This window comes from Myotis lucifugus, unplaced genomic scaffold, assembly GCF_000147115.1.
Source record: "Myotis lucifugus unplaced genomic scaffold, Myoluc2.0 scaffold_48, whole genome shotgun sequence".
Classification (NCBI taxonomy): Eukaryota; Metazoa; Chordata; class Mammalia; order Chiroptera; family Vespertilionidae; genus Myotis; species Myotis lucifugus.
In genome coordinates, this window is record NW_005871096.1 from 2,498,428 (window position 1) to 2,516,461 (window position 18,034).

General features: G+C 40.3%; 1 protein-coding gene across 1 annotated transcript in view; it reads right to left on the reverse strand.

Annotated features, from left to right (window-relative positions):
• Positions 1 to 4,694: 4,694 nt before the first annotated feature.
• GRXCR1 (glutaredoxin and cysteine rich domain containing 1) overlaps positions 4,695 to 18,034 on the reverse strand; it is a 106,538-nt gene continuing 93,198 nt past the window's right edge. Inside the window, exons 3-4 of the mRNA XM_006088464.1 lie at positions 15,070 to 15,135; positions 4,695 to 4,989 (exon numbers count right to left, since the gene is read on the reverse strand). Coding sequence (XP_006088526.1) covers positions 4,810 to 4,989; positions 15,070 to 15,135 — 246 coding nt within the window. The 3' untranslated portion in view covers positions 4,695 to 4,809. The remainder of the gene's footprint in view (positions 4,990 to 15,069; positions 15,136 to 18,034) is intronic.

Consider the following 18,034-nt stretch of genomic DNA (forward strand, 5'->3'; position numbering starts at 1 on the left):
ACTTTACTTGTTCAAAATGTTCCTGGATACTCTAGATCAGTGGTTCTCAACCTTCCCAATGCTGCGACCCTTTAATACAGTTCCTCATGTTGTGGTGACCCCCAATTTCATTGTTACAAATTTAACATAATTAAAGCATAGTGATTAATCACAAAAACAATATGTAATTATGTATGTGTTTTCCAATGGTCTTAGGTGACCCCTGTGAAAGGGTTGTTCGACCCACAAAGGGGTCGCGACCCACAGGTTGAGAACCACTGCTCTAGATGGTTTGCATTTTCATATAAATTTAGAATTATTGGTCAATTATATAAAACATCTGGTAGGGTTTTAAGATTGCATTGAAACTATAGACATCTTTATAATTTTGTCGCCCAGTCCTTAAACATGGTAGCTTGTTCCATGTATTTAGATCTTCTACAATTTCTTGGCAAAATCTGCACTGTAGTTTTAAATGTGGAAGTATGACACATCCTATCTAATAAAAGACAAAAAGGGTAATTGACCATACCTTTGCTATGCTTCCCATTGGCTAATCAGGGCGATATGCAAATTAACCGCCAACAAAGATGGTGACTAATTTGCATATGCAGGCGCCAAGCGACGGAGAGAAGCCAGCTGGCCCTGGGCAGGAGCAGTGAGAGAAGGCCGGCGTGGCGAGCAAAGAGCAAAGAGGGGGGCCCGCCGCACCAGCCCCGCCCCCAGGGCCCGAGCGGCTAGCGAAGGGCTAAGCCCCTTGCTGGCCGCGCCGGCCTCGCCCCTCCAGGCGAAGATCGAAGGCCTGGATTCCGGGCACCGGAGGAAAACTGGTGCCAGCAGCCAGGGGAAGGGGCCCCAAGGGGCCCCAGACTGCGAGAGGGCACAGGCCGGGCTGAGGGACCCACTGGAGTGCACAGATTTTTGTGCACTGGGCCTCTAGTCTTTTATAAAATGTATCCCGTATATTTGATGTTTTCTGATAGTTTTATAAATGGTATCATTTTAGTTTTATATTCTAAGTTTTTGTTGCTTTTGTATTGTATTTCTAATTTTTGTATAATGACCTTGAATCCAAAAATTTTGCTAAGTTCACTTTGAGGTTCAACAGTTTGTAGATTCCTTTGGATTTTCTATATTTCAATTATGTTAGTTATAAATAAAGAGATTTATTTTTTTCCCATGTTTATGACATTTTTTTTCTTGTTTTATTTCACTAGCTAGGATCTCCATCACAAGGTTAAATAAAAGTCATGAAAATGAACATTTATGCACTCTTCCTGATCTGAGGGGGAAGTATTTAACATTGTATATACATTAAGAATTACGTTAGCTGTAGATTTTCCTATTCACCAAGTTCCTTTCTTTTGCTTGTTTGCGTGTTGAGTTTTGTTCTAACAGGTAGTCACATATTAAAAGATAATGATGATATCATGGAAGTTTGGTTTGATGCCTTCTAAGGGCAAGTATGTTTTGTGTTTCATTTTGTCTTTAGCTTTACAACACAGCCCTTAATTTCGGGCCTTACTCTGAAGATGGGCCCCTTCTAAGATTTCAAGGGAACATTCATGCATTTCCTTGTGAAGTCCAAACTGACTTTGCAACACAAACAGCTCCTGAACTCTCTGCTCAACTCTTTGGCCTCTTAGTGACTTCTTTCCTCTGCATAATTGAGATTTATAAAAATAAACACATATTTGGTCTTCATCCCCTTTTCTAGCACAAAACTCCTCAAAATGCTTAGAGCTTCCTAAGTTATAAAGGCATAACATTGTCTTTTGTCATGTCAATTAGGTGGCTTTTGGGCCTCACCTAAGGATTAGGGCCCAGAGCCAGGAGAAGCAACCGTGTGATTAGAGGGTTGGAACTTTCAGTCCCACTCTGATCTGGAGGTCAAATCAATTGCCAATGGGCAATGATTCAATAAATAACATATATGTAAAGAGGCCTCCACCCCCAAAAGGACAGGGTCTGAGCTTCTGGGTTGGTGAACACATGGAAATTCGGGAGAGTGGTGCACCTGGAGAGAGGATGGAAGCTCTGTGCCCTCTCCCCAATCCCTTGCCCTATGCATCTCTTCCCTCTGGCTGTTCCTGAGTCCTGTCCTTTAACAATAAACCTGCAACTTAGCAAGTAAAATGTTTCTCTGAGTTCTGTGACCTCCTCTAGCAAATTAATGGAAACTAAGCAGGGAGTTGTGATCTATAGCCACTTGGTTGAAAGCACAGGTAACAAGTGTTGGGGGAGGGAGGGCAGTTTTATAGGACTGAGTTCTTTATATTCAGGTATCTAGTGTCAGAACTGAGTTGAATTGTAGGATACCCAGGTGGTGTCCGAGAATTGCTTGGTCTCAGGATATGAGTCTGTATATGTAAGTCAGGGAATCAGCCAAGGGTTTGAGTGGAATTGATGAGCAGATTTGGGGACTTGTCTTTGGTCTTCTCATTTCTTAGAAGTATCCATTCAATTTAAGGCATGCTGCAGCCCCAAATTCCAACATTTATTTTTTTCAGGAAGAGTGCATGAAGGTTTACTTTCGTCACTTCTATTTCATATTGTGATGAAGGTCCTAAATAAGGCAAAAAAAAAAAAAAGTCACAAAGATTGAAAAAAAAATGAAGCTCATCATCTATACTAATAAAAGGGTAATATGCTAATTAGACTGGGAGACCTTCTGGACAAAGTCATGGTGGCAGGGCCAAGGCAGAGGCGGTTAGGGGGGATCTGACCAGGAGGGAGGGCAGTTGGGGGTGATCAGGCCAGCAGGGAGGCAGTTGGGGGCAAGCAGGCCGGAAGGGGGGGACGTTAGGGGCAATCAGGCCAGCAAGGGGGGGAAGTTGGGGGCTAGAAAGCCAGCGGGGAGGGAGGGTCAGTTGGGTGCGAGCAGGCTGGCAGGCAGAGTGGTTAGGGGCAATCAGGCAGGCAGGCAGGTGAGCAGTTAGGAGCCAGCGGTCCCGGATTGTGAGAGGGATGTCCCAGATTGGAGAGGTGCAGGTGAGGCTGAGGGATTACCCCCCCCACCTCTGTGCATGAATTTCATGCACCAGGCCACTAGTTTGTAAATAACACAGTTGATATGTAGAATATCCAAAGAAATCCACGAACTGTTGAACCTCAGAGTGACCTTAACAAAACTGCTGAATTCAAGGTCTTTAGACAAAAATTTGAATACAATACACAAGCAACAGACACTTAGACTACAAAACTAAAATAATACAATTTATAACACTATCAGAAAACATCAAGTCCATGGAATACATTTTACAAAAGATGTGTAAGATTTTCACATCGAAAACTACAGTGCAGATTCCGCCAAGAAATTATAGAAAATCCAAATATATGAAGAAATCTACCATGTTTATGGATTGCATGACAACATTTTAAAGATGTCTCTAGTTTCAATGCTCTTTCTTCATGAGCTCTATACGGTGCCAACTGGGAAGTGCTCTCAGAGGATAAGCTGGATAAATGTGGGGCTCATTTTGTTTCCCTTTGTCTAGTGATTGAATCCCTCCCTGTATCTTTCCATTTTAGTTGCTTTCCAAGGGCTTGAGCAGTTTATGTTTTCCTATCTTGTTCATGTAAACATATTATTAGTCCTCCATAACTGTTTCACTATTACTAGACTGAAATTTCCCGTATTGGATTCTAACAGTTCCTCAACAGAGAAACATACACCTTTCTCTGACCTCAGAGTCTCCACATATGCTATCCTTGACCTTGAAGCACTATCTCTCAGGCTCTTTGACTAACTAGTTTCCTATTACCCTTCATGTCTGTTTCACTATCAGTTGCTCAACAATCTCTTCTTACCATTTCCTAACTCATCCAGGTTGCTTCTTCTGCTATACATTCCCAGAGCACACTGTTTCATTTAGTATTTATAAGACTTATTCTGCTTATAGTTAGTTAATACTTCTTTCCTTCTTACAGAGTAAGTGCCATGAAAGCAGAAATTACACCAAATACTGTGCCTAGATGATTAGGAAGTATTTGGTAAATATAACTTGGTCTAAAACCAAGGTATAAAATATTTTGATGACATTACAAATATTGTGAAGGTGATTTATTAAAATCATTGATAAAGGATTTCATCAGAGTACAGATGTGTGCACAGTTAGGCATCAGCCAATAATTGCAGCAAAATTTCTTCTGTCCCCTTTTCTATCATTGCCTACGATGTGTTCAAACTATGTAGTTCTCTGCGTCCAGCTCAAGAGGACTATAATGGCAGCCTTTGTTTGCTTTCCATGACACACAAAGCAGATGCTTGAAAAAAAATAAGTCTGGATAAGTCTTCTGGCAGCTTGTTTTTTATCATCACCATGAAATCCATCTGATAACATTGATTTATCATTAAAATCATCTGCTCCAAGATGTAGTAAAAATGTTGCTGTCTATGAATAAATATGACCATATTCTTTCCCACTATCCCAGAGCTCTCTTCTCCCATAGAAATATGTACTATACACCTAGAAAGTTTAATTAATTCATCCATAGGGTGACATTGCAATAGGCATCATCAGATAGATACATTGTGTCTTTTCTTCAGAAAATCAAACCCATTTAAGGAGTCAAACTATGGACATGTTGGAATGGTGCTGGGTATTTCCAAATAGAAACCGGGATCTACTAGCACAGGGCTTGGCATGTTGTTAAATCAACATTCTTTTGATAACAAATCAAATGGTCACAGTAAAAATTCAAAACAAAGGCACTTATAATAAACAAAGTTTATTGATTAATCCATAAACATGACCATTAAAAAAAAAAGTAGAAAGCAAATGATGGCCTCGGTTGATAAAACGAGGCTCTCCCTGGTGGAAGCGCTGCCTAAGCAGCACAGCTCTTGCAGCGCTGAAGACCGTTCTCGTTGCACGCCGTGCACTTCAGGGCTTTGAAAGAGTCTGTGAAGCAGTTTCGAAACACTGACATCTTGCTCCCATGGCACACGGAGCACGGATGAAAGCCAAAGCCTCCACAGGAAGGACACTCATGTGGATGCTGCACTCTCTGTATAGGGCAGCAGGAGGACAACAGAGAACAGAAAATGTGTTAGCATGGACCACTCAGTCAGCCTCCCTGTCCCTCTGTACTGTTGATGCTCATAAAAATACTATTGGCATAATATAGCTATGCATTGGGAGAGCTAGATGAAGTTTCCTTCGCTGCCCCATTGATGGCCATCAATAGCAGGAGCTTAATTTATAAAACTTGGTGCATTATTGGTCAAAGGGCGTACACTTAGAGAAACCCATCATATAAAACCACATATTACAAACCAAACAATGCAGAAGATGGTGATTTGCATTAAAGGGAAATACAGCAACTTTCTCTCTAGTGCAGGGGTGGGCAAACTTTTTGACTCGAGAGCCACAATGGGTTCTTAAACTGGACCGGAGGGCCGGAACAAAAGCATGGATGGAGTGTTTGTGTGAACTAATATAAATTCAAAGTAAACATCATTACATAAAAGGGTACGGTCTTTTTTTTTTTTTTTTTTTAGTTTTATTCATTTCAAACGGGCCGGATCCAGCCCGCGGGCCGTAGTTTGCCCACGGCTGCTCTAGTGTCTCTGAACAGTTTTGTGGTTGTGTTTATAGACTACTATCAATAACAGTTGAGTCTGGAAACTGCGAAAACTAAAAGCTGAAGTGCAGAGGAGCCACTACCACCTGGAGGCCCCGGGTTATATTTCCCATTTGAATATGTTTGTTTTTTTAAAAAGTACTTTCAATGCATTAGTATATAGAAACTTCCCTGGCCTCTCCCTTCACATATATACTATAAACACCTCCGTAAAGCAGAAAATTCAAGCAACATTTTCCCTCATTTTATATTTGAAGAAACAGTCATAAAAATTTTAGGATGTTTCCCCAAGTCTGTATAATTTCTCATGGTTGCTATCAGCCTTTCTACCTCAAGGAAAGATAAAGATCCCTGGTAGTAGGATGAAAATAACTAGCCAGTGAGTGGAGGATAACATTTTGAAAATGATCCATACACATTTCTATTTGCTGTTTTGCATGTGTAACCTTTGCTGGAGTTCACTGGTGGCCTCCATCAGCTGGGGACAGGTTAGGAGCCATTATAAAATGAAGACAAAGAAAAAAGTGAGTGAAAACCAAGCTTCTGACTTGCAAAATAGGAATCTGCAGCAATGTTTGAAAGTGCAGCTTTGAAACAAGAATAATGGCTAATGCTGAGAAATGTGGATAGTCACACACACATACACACACACACACTCTCAGACAAACATACTGGACATACTTACACATACATACAGCTTTTCTTTAGAGCATCACAATTGCACATATAAAAGTCTCCAAAAAATCTAACTGAAAAAACACGCCTGACTAAGTGTGTTTAACCCACCATTTCCCCAGCACAAACTACTATATGAACCCTTTTCCCAAGAAACAACTGTAATTTGCTCATATGTAATGCCTTGTGGAAGGTACTTTGGGAAACAACCATTAAGAACATTGTTGCCTTAAAATGTATATATTCCCAGACCACTTTTCAGATATGCATTTTCTGCAAGATTCATGTGCAATTACTGTTTGACTCAGCTATTATATCAAGATGGAAAATCCATGTAATAGCTCATTTTTAGTGGCACAGAATTACTTTGATGGAAAGTAGTGGCTGTCAACCCGAATGACACAAACAAGGAACTTTGTCAAGTTTGTAGAGATCCAAAGCTCTTCCACAAGTCAGGTCAAATAAATTTCCTAAAATAAATATTTTATAAATATTAAAAGCTAAATTGTCATTTTAAAGGGAATCACAGATGGACAAAGGCCACCCTAAAATAATGTCATCAGAATCCATGCTGTGCTATTCTAAGATCTGCCTTTTACTCAAAGGGTTGTTGAGAGGATTCAATGAGTTAATTCATGAAAAATAAATAGAATATCGCCTGGCACATAGTAACCACTCAATAAAGTTAGTCATTGTTATTTAATTAATAAATCCTTATTTGAAGGATTTGTATTAACTGCTGCCTTGATCTAAATCAGTGGTTCTCAACCTGTGGGTCGCGACCTCTTTGGGGATCGAACGACCCTTTCACAGGGGTCGCCTAAGACCATCGGAAAACACATATATAATTACATATTGTTTTTGTGACTAATCACTATGCTTTAATTATGTTTAATTTGTAACAATGAAATTGGGGGTCACCACAACATGAGGAACTGTATTAAAGGGTCGAGGCATTAGGAAGGTTGAGAACTACTGATCTAAATTGTTTGTAGTCACATGATACAACCACTGTCTATCGTTTTTAAAGTCACTTTATTTACACACTTCTATACTTAGTCTTTTGGTTTCAGGTCTTAAGGGAGAATAAATGTATTTCTATACATGTGTGAATTCTGATGTCTCGGAGCACAGTGTTGGAAAAATTATAAGGCCACTTCCATTCCTAAGAAAAATTAGTTGTTTCAGCCATAAACTTGGAAAGGATGGCTTATATAGCCTGCAGAGTTTATACACAGTGCTCACACCAACCTCATTTTATAAATGAGGAAATAAAGCCTCTGAATGAGTAAAAAAATGTTCAGGGTACAGGGGATCAGAAAACTAGAAACTGAAGCACTCTCTTCAAGAGCAAAAGCCATTGTTCTTTCTATTTAATAGTAGTTTCAACCTTATTTACATCCATTTTTCCCAAATACTATATCACATATGATTCCCAAATGTAAAACAGTTAAGAGGATAAATGCTATGACTAAAGCAGAATAGGGTGAGGGGTGGAGGTGGGTCTTGAGACTATTCACTAAGCTTCCCCAGTACTCCATTAGCCTCCAGGAATCCCATTCCTGTATATTCTCCTCCATTTGGTCTTCTAGTAAAGATAAACAATCCAGTCATGCCCAGCCATCTCCTTCAAAGAGCACTTTTGTTGCACTGGAACTTTGGCTCCATCTCAAAGAGTTTCTTATAAAGAAAATAAGCTGGCTTATATTAGACTAAAGACCCAGTGTACCAGTGGGGTCTCTCGGTCTGGCCTGCGGGATCAGGTAGAAACCGGCTCTCTGATATCCCCCAAGGTGTCCTGGATTGCGAGAAGGTGCAGGCCAGACCCAGGGACCCCACCGGTGCAAGATTGGGGCTGGGGAGGGATGCGGGAGGTTGGCCAGCTGGGAACGGACCACGGGAGGGCTCCAGGGCATGTCCGGCCCATCTCGCTCAGTCCTGATCGTCAGGACCCCAGCAGCAAGCTAACCTACTAGCCAGAGTGTCTGCCTTCTGGTTGTCAGTGCACGTCATAGTGAGCGGTTGAGTGGCCTTACCATATCATTAGCATATTACGCTTTGATTGGTTGAATGGATGACTGGACGACCAGACACTTAGCATATTAGGCTTTTAATATATAGGATGCTCCTGTGTCCTAAATCCAGCACCTCCACAGTTTCGCCCTCAGGGGAAAATGTAAAATGAGCTAAGAACTTTCCCAAAACTTAGACGATATTCCAGCTTGGAGGAAGGAGAAATAACTGAAGTTAACATTAGTCAATATTAGCAACAATACAGACTTCCATTTCAATGAAGAGGTCTACTTCAGGACTTTGACCTTCAAGCAACTAAAGAATCTAGGGTAACTTTTCAGTGTCCTGGTGCCCAGCAGAGTGAGAATCCATGGAGACTTAGTTGAGAACAGCGCTCAGAGCACAGAATCTATAGAATGTCAATCTTCTGAATAGTGGTTCGGGTAGAAGCATGCCCCTTTGGAGTACAATTCAATTTTTTAAAAAGTAAAAAAGTATTTTTTTTCATCTCTTTCTGTTCACATATTCTTGCTTAAGGACTTTTAAAAAATACTTAGTCATTCATCCCACAAATATGTTGAGTGTCTACTGCAGTGGTTCTCAACTTTCTGGCCCTTTAAATACAGTTCCTCATGTTGTGACCCAACCATAAAATTATTTTTGTAGCTACTTCATAACTGTAATGTTGCTATTGTTATGAATCATAATGTAATTATCTGATATGCAGGATGGTCTTAGGCCAAAGGGGTCGAAACCCACAGGTTGAGAACCGCTGGTCTACTGCCAGGCACTGTGCAATGCATTAGGGATACAGTCCTGAAACAGACACTTCCCTGTTCTATAAAAGATAGCTCTTAGCCCCAACCTTAGATCTTTGAAGAGGTCCACTCCATACTGCAGTCATCTGAGTTGAAGCAACAGGAACTCCCAAATCTCTCATAAAGGTCCAAGGGACAAAGATACAAGTGTGGAGTTCATAAATGATAATCAAATGGATTTTTTGGTAGCAAAACTGAAATTTCAAAAATAAAAAGGCTTTGCTGCTATCTACTATAGAAATAAGGTGCTAAGTTCAGTAATCTTCAATATCAGGAAATAAGTACACTTCTTATTCTTAACTTCAGATCATCTAATCCTATTCCAGAAGAGCTTGAAAGTCCCTTAAGCATTCAACCGAAGAGGAAGCAACTTATCTGAGTTTCTGTGACAACAAACCTCATCATTCAGATTGTCTATGAAGCAGACTTAATCCATGCAACAAATTGTCAAAGAGTGCACACTTGGCGTGTAATCATCTCTGCATGATTCAGCTTCATCCCTGTATTTTGCTTTAAACTGTATTCAACATTTCAACTCAGCAAATGCTTATTAAGTAGCTAATAAACACCTCTCTGTCTGACCACGCTGCTAATGAATAGTTAGCAGAATAGAGATGGTAGCATCATCAATTAGCAGAGTTGCGAAAGAAGCCACTGAACAAAATGCAGACACAGGAAATTTGTAGCTTATGATACTCAATGGATAAGCCTGAATGTATGAGTCTGATTCTTGAACCCAATGGGATATACTGCCATAAACCTACTTAAAAAGATGTTCAGACTTCAGAGAGCAGCAGACTGAACACATGGCCTGATTTCCCCAGTGAGTAGGTGGTGCTCTGAGACTATAGTCTCTGAACAGGCTGTGGCCATCTCCCCACTGGGACGGGCCATCATATAGAACGGTGCTTCTCCTGGGAGGGTGAGGACAAGCTTTGACAGCTCAGATGTCTTCTACAGACAGCCTGGGCCTTTCCAGCATCCTCAGTGTGTTGCTGGGCATCTTACCTCTGTTCTATGTGAACAGCAAATTAGTAGTCCCCAGCCTTCAGGGAAGAATCAGGCAGAAAAGGGACACTATGTTGGCAATCTTACTAGAAATGACAACAAAATGTTTGCTCACATCTTCAAAAAAAAATAGCAAGGCAAAAACTTACTTAGATCTTCTCTACCAACTGAGAACTTTAACCCAGTATCTGCCAGTACAAAGTGTTTGCTGAGACACCTCAGGCTCCCTTGGGTTCTCTGTATGGACAGCAGCAGGATCAGGGAAAGTCTTACCTCTTTGCTTCTAATCTGTAGCCTGTTTATTGATATAAATAAATACATAAATATAGCAATAAATCGATTTTACCTAAAAATTGTGTTTTTATTCATCTTTTTTGCCCAAGCATTCTCCTACATTAAAATAACGATTTTTCTCATCTCTTTCATCAATGAACTGCTTTGCCTTCTCAAAAATAAAAAATAAAGAATACCTTAGATAAAAAAGGATTCAACTAAAAAATATTTACTGGGTGCCTATTATTTGCAATCCCTGTTCTAGGCACTAGCGGGTGAACAGAAGAACAGAACAAAGTAGACAAGAATCTGTGTCCACATGGGGCTCCTATTCTGTGGGGAGGACCTCTTCTCAGGAGCAGAGCTTGCATGGGTACAGCTAGCCTGATTGAACCCAAGTCTCATACCAGCTGTCACCACCATATTTCACTTGCTTCTGTTGCCTTTGGCCAGCTCTTCATGTTAGAGGCCACTGACAATTTTCATTAATGAATCAGACCCACTCATCTTTCCAGAGCAATTTTCACTCAGGAGAGATGGATACTAAGATTTGGGGACCAGGAAACTTGAAATTATTTGCTGACACTATTTCTGATGGCCCAGCTGCAACTGTTAGCCTCCTTCCTCATCATCACCTGGGATTACTGGGGCCTGAATTACCAGGACCAGGACAGTCATCAGCAAATTAAAACTGAACAGAATCTGTCTGATTTCTCTCTAAAGTTACCACCAATTTGCATATCTTCCATGATGCACCACAAGTCTCAGAACCCAGTGTTAAAACTATCTGTTCCCAGGACTTAATACTGTATCTACCTCCCAGTAAACTTCCCACCTGGGCCTTGGGTCCTGCCACTAAGGTCATATCTCCCAGAAACCTACATGACACTTAATTCAAGAGTGATGAGAGCATAGATTCATGGTTAATATCATGGGCTTTGGAGTCAGGCTGAGTGGAATCATAAATTGAACCCTGTCTAAGGTCTTGTGCAAGTGATTCAACCTTCAGTGACTCCGTTACTTTGCTGGCAAAATAGGGATAATATTAGAACCCACCTTGCAGAGTTGTTGTGAGGTTTCAGAGACTTAATACACAAAATACCAAGAATATTACTTGCTACAGAGTAAAGACTCCAACGCTGCCTACCTCATGAATGTTTAACTCCTGCTCCATTGCCAAAAGCCAACTAGAAGAATGCAATGGGTTTGGATCTGAATCTTGCAACCTTAATCACTTTGTTTGGCTCCTCCTACTGATTCTCCAGAGCCAGTCTCTTATTTGGGTTAGTTTGTCTTAAACCTCAGCCCCTTTCACAGACAGAGCCCAGGGCTTTCTCGAATGGCTTCAAATTCTCTACCAGTTTGGTTATATGGGCAAAGCAGCCCAACAGAGCTATAGCACCTTAAAACTCCCATAACATTAGAAGCCAGTACCATCCCATTCTTTTTAACATCAAAAACAATCTTAAATATCTGTGCCTTGTTTATGTCATCAGTAGAATGGAGACACACCTAATGAAGATAACAAAATCTTCTTTCCAAAATATTTTGAGCTGAGAGAGATAAGTTAAGTTAATATAACTTGGTGTTATTAATAAAGTTGTAGATTTAAAGAATTACAGACTCAAAGAAATGAAAGCCCATGAATAGCTAAGTCAATCATCAATCTTTAAGATGAGTAGTGAGGGAGATTCACCTTTTAAGAACCTGGAAGTTGTTATTAAACCACAAAAAGAAAGACAGTATGATTTGGTATAAGAAACAACATATCAGTGGAACTTACTATAGAGCTCAGACAAGACCCAAGTATAAATGGGGGTTTATTATAATATAAAATCAACACAACAGAGCAATAATTTAGTAGATGAATTCAGAAGCTGGATCATCATATGTAAGAAAATGGAATTGGGTTTTATATGAATTAAAGGCCTATATGTGAAAAATAATAGTTAATATAAGGAAACATGAGACAATATTTTTCTGACCTTAAGGTGGAAGGGTGTTTCATAAGTAAAAATTCAAAAGTACAAAATATAAGGAAAAATCATGGTTTTGATTATATTAGAGAATTTCTGTTGCATGAACAATACCACAAAAGAAGCTGAACAAAGAGAAGGTAACATTGCAATGACTAAAACCAACAAAAATTTAACATCTATAATATAGAAGGACCTTCTAAAAATCAACCCCAAAAAGCAAGTCCAAGACGTTTAATAGTCAAGGTATAAGAATGCACAATTTACAGAAGAGGAAATGGTAAAAAATAAAAATAAAAATAAAAATCTAACAAGTATACAATGAAATGTCCAAACTCAGTGGTAATCAGAAAAAACATAAATTAAAAAAAAAATAAATCAATATAGCTCAATAAAGCAATTTGCCTATTACTGTGGCACAAATTAGACAACTGTAAATTAGAGAACAGTGTAAATTAATTGTCAGGAGTGCGGGAATATACAAAACCTCTTTCTCTACAGGAGGAGGTGTTGAACGGTGCAACCATTCCGGAAAGCCATCTGGCACTTCCTGGAAAACTAAGTCTATGCATCAGCTCAGAAGCAGCAATTTCTACTCCAGGAAACCCATAGGGATCATGCGCAGGACTGTTCCTTGCAGCACTGTTAGTTTGATGGAAGGAGTTGGGGGACATCGGGGTGCCCATCAGTGGACAAGAGGGTAGATAAGAAAATAGTAGGTGGGCTTCATAGAGTTACACAATCCAAAACAGGAGCTATGAGCCACATGTGGCATTTGAACTTAAGTTTAAATCAAGAAGAATTAAATAAAATTAAAAGTTTAAGTCCTCAGGTGCACTAGTCACACTTTGAGTGTTAGATAACCACATGCAGCAATGGCCACTATTTCAGATGGTATGGATATAAACACTTGGGTTGCGGGAAACGAGTTAAGTCGGCTCGCGTGAATTGCGCGTACTCCGCGGGAGCCGTCTTAAACTCGGGCCGATTGTAACTGCGTATTACCAAATATTTCATTTCAATCGAACCCATACTTCAAAAGATATAGGCATTTTAACGCGCCATCTTATATTTTGGCGGGATTTCAGATGGTATGGATATAAACATTTCCATCACCAAAGAAAGTTCTATGGAGCACTGTTGTCCTGCAGAACTACACAGCACTTAGAACAGGTTAAATGTTCACACAGCAATATAGATGGTACCGAAAAAATAGTGCCTAGAGAAAATAATATGGCACAAAACTACATATATTTCATAACATATATTTCATTAAATTTACATAAGTTTAAAAAGTGCACAAAAAATAATACACATTAACTAACTTAATTCACATAAATAAAAAAAATACATATTCACACAAATTAATGGTTCCATGCAGGTGGAGTAGGATATAGGTACCAAGGGAAAGAAATTAGCTCCTCCCATAGAGGTTTTCAAAAGGACTTTTAAACTATCAAGTGCATACCCTCATTGTTTGTCCTTCTGAGAAGGTCACAATATGAAACATGATATGAATAAAACCAAGGGGCACAGAGTTCATTTGGGACATGAATCAAAAACCCAAAGAAAAGTCATACAAAAATCAAAATACTTTGAAAAGCACCCAACAAAAAGAGGGTCAGAGGAATTCAGAGGTGGGAGAGATCGGGAATGATTTGGGGAAGAAGTGATGTTGCAGATGGGCCTCGAGGACTGTGGAGGGAAGGGAGGAATTGGAACAAGAGCATTCCAGGCAAACAGAACAGCTTGCACAAAGGAATGGCAGTAATAACGCACAAAGAGTTCTTTGTTTTAACTGAAGTGGAAGGAATGGTAGACAATGAAAAACAAGGTCAGCAAAGGAGACTAGAGCTGGACGAGCTGGTAGGGGCATACACACTAGACTCCAGGTAAGCAGACCGCCTAGTTCACCTGGAAACATCTAGGCTCATGTTTGCTATCCCAGAAAAATTATAAATCCCTTTGCACTCTCAAAGTCTCCCAGTTTCCATGATAAAATACATGGTCTTCCTACATATAGAGAAAAATAAGCTTAGCAGAGAAGGATTAGGGACTTTTTGGTTGCATACTGATTTGATACATTGCATATTTGAATAAGTATTTCTCTGATGCTGTAATAATCAGTATAGGAACAAAATTTAAATGTGCACTCTATAGAAATAAATTTTTGTAATATTTAAAAATGATCCTTGAGAAAAATAAAATGATTTACATAAAAAATGTTAAATGTGCTTTAAGACAAGTGTTTGATTTGAAACACCTCATCAACATCACCTCTATTAGAGAATTAGGCTATACTAAAGCAGGCTGGAATTTTCACCTAATGTTTCTAACTCTCTATCTCTCTCCCTTCCTCTCTGTAAAAAATCAATAAAATATATTTTTTAAAAAAATGATCCTTGAGAAAAATAAAATAATTTACATAAAAAATGTTAAATGTGCTTTAAGACAAGTGTTTGACTTGAAACACCTCATCAACATCACCTCTATTAGAGAATTAGGCTCTACTAAAGCAGGCTGGAATTTTCACCTAATACTATGAGGTTGTTAGAAACGAACACTAAAGCCACTCTATCTAGAGCAAATTTAATGACAGGTGACATCAAATTAAAACTGCCACATGTATCCTGTTACATATGTGTAAGAACATGGGAAAACTCAAGAAGGAAAACTCAGTTACAATCAGAATGTGTTTAACATTTGGATTACTAAAAATAAGTTGCTAAAAGCACAATTACCTCAATTTTGGTTAAGAGGTCTTGCAGTTCTCCTGATTCATTCATTGACAAAATTTTCTCAGCACCCTATTAACAAGAGAAGGTGGGGGGCGGGGGGGAAGAAAATGATTTTGTTAGTATTGGAGAAAATAAAGTTCTAGCCAGGAAAGTTTAAGCTACAAAATACTGAACATGATTCTTCCCATCAGATCTCAGTAAATTTACAACCAGGAGGCCAAAGAGGAGAAGAAATGTATCTTTCCTTTCACATGTTCCCATCTAGTAAGGCTTACTGCGGGCAAGAGGGGGGCGGCCAGCAGGAGGGGAGCGCTAGAGAGCCCACCGCTGTCAGAATAAGCCCAGATGTAAAAGGCTCCAGCACTCCCTTCAGAGGTGTGCAGGGAGCCTGGAGCTGCTCTACCATCTGGGAAATTACACCTCTGAGCACATGCCCAGCCTGGGCTGTCTCTGCCCTATTCCAGGCGTCCTGGGCACAGTCTTCCTACAGTCGTGCATGTAAAAATAACAGTAGCTAAAATAATAAAAGAGTTAATAACCACTGCCGCTGAGCACATACTGTGAGGGAGGCACCCAACATCATCTAATCTGATGCGTCTGACTCTATTCATAGCAGAAATCTAGCCTTTGTGAGATTAAATAAGTCCAAGGTCACCCAAAAAGGAAGCGGAGTGGGAATTTGAACACAAGCAGGGGATTGACTCCAGAACCCATGTTTTCAACTTCTCAAACGCACCGTGAAAACGAGAATTGGGGCAATGTCTGCCCTTTCCACACTTTCCAAAAACTCACCGTGTTTCCTCTAACTACCCACTTTCCTTTCCTTTCCAGTCTCTTCTTACATCCTCCCACTCAACTCCCCAGCATGTACACATAGAGCGGGAAGAAGGAAAACTTGGGGTAATTATTTCTAATCAAAGGCAGAGTCCCCATCTGCCTTGTTCACACCATATCCCCGGCACAGAATGTTGGATTCACTGTCTATTCATCAACAAGACCGGGAAAAATATCATCACACGATACATACTTTTTGGATTCCTTTTTGCAGGGCAGGGTAGAAAACACAGGCTCACTTCAAAAAAGAAAGGCCCTAGTTCTGAAGGAGGTTACAACACACTTTTATGTAAACACAAGGCAGAGGCATGCACAGGGTAGAATGGAAAATTAGAGCCAAAGGAATGCTGCAGACAAGGGGCGAGCTAGGAAATCTCAGCAGGGGGAACAAAGGATCTGCTTGGCGAGGGCAGAGAAGGATGTCTGAACTTGGTGGCAATTGATGTGGCCTTGAAGGGTACAGGTGAGGTTACTACGCAGGCTCGGCCACTCCCATAGTGATGTAAAGGAGCCTTTGGTTCTGGGTTTCACTTCACTTCCGTTTATCTTACATAATTCATGACATCTTCATCACCATCGGAGATGTCAGCTTGATATATTAAAAAGCACTATGAAAACATACACAGGGCGACAGAGAATATATGTAGCTGTACGGGCAGGTTATATTCTTTTATTTGTGGGTAGTTCTGCTAGGAATATAGATGTGACACCCCCTAATGTGAGACCAAAGGTAACAAAAGCACCAAAATAAAACATTAAAGTCTAAAACGTAGTAATATCCGGTAATATTTTACCACTGCTACATTCTATTTCCTTTAGGAGTTAGCTAAGCTATGATGGGAAACGCCTCTGGGGAGTTGGGCACAGGAACAAAAGCAGTAAGGAAACAATATGTGAGTCATTTTCCATCAACAAAAGAAAACGCATCGCAATCACTCCAAGCAAAATGAATGGGCCAGAGAAGCTATCACACGCCTGCTTCCCAGCGCTGAGCTCAGCGGTCAGTGTGCTTCAGTCTGCTATTTAGCACAGAGTGCAGTGCATAGGTCAGGAAAGGACTGGTTCCTTACCACTAAATGCCTGGCATATGCTCAGCCTCAGGCAAATAATGCCAGCACCATCACTATTATGGAAGTAGATTCCCCGTTTCAGATGAAATGAGGGTTTTGCGCACTCCGAGCAATGTACCTAACTAAAGGCACGCTAATCCTTGCTCTTCAAGACACTCGGGTGTCTAGTGTGCAGGTGATGCACCAAGTGCTTAAGGTGGGAAAAACTTTGCCCTGGAACAGAGACCTGATGGTCTCTCTCTCTCAAAGGTTGCTACTCAACATGGCCTCCACCCCCAACTCCATCTGGCCAGGCTTCAAATTGTTTCCTTAGAAGGATCCTTCTGGTCCTTGTGTACACGCTGAGCAGAAACAGTAGCTAAGACCCCCCTGTATCTCCACGGGGTCCCACATCCTTGCAGAACTGAAGTACAATATCCCACAGGCCGACAAGGAGATCAGACGGTGCCTTCTCTGCTTCTGAGCAGCGGCAGGAGGGGATCTCTGCCTCATCGGCAAGTTCCAGGGCAAGTTCAGACCCCTGCCATCCTCACCCTTGGGGCTTATACTAGGGAGGCTCTCAAGCTCTCCTGCTCGGCACCCCATCTATATATTCCAAAGGTCTCCTTCCCCGAAATTCTCCATCACAATTATCTCAATTATTGCTTGGCCTAAAAAGAGACTCTTGTGTCCACAAAGGAGTGTATTTCCTTTCAGGACGATATTCTTAGGAAATAATCTTTTCCTGGGTGGCATTTGGCTAAGAATGTCACAGGTGAGTTTGAGTGTTTGTAAATATAACTCCACATTCAATTAATCATTCTACTACCTGGCATAGTTTACCAAGACTTCCAATAGACCTCTATAAATATTACTAGTGTATTGTTCAGTGGATTCAGAATCTTTTTTTCCCCCTAAAAAATTAATTCAATCCTGAAAATAGTGATAAAAGCAATGTATTCAGAGCATTATAGACAGTGGCGCTTTTTATCATCAGTCCAAAGTAAGCATTATTATCTCAATTTTTTAAATGAAGAAACTGAAACTTAAAGAGAATGAAGGACATGCCCAGGGAGTTTAGTTAA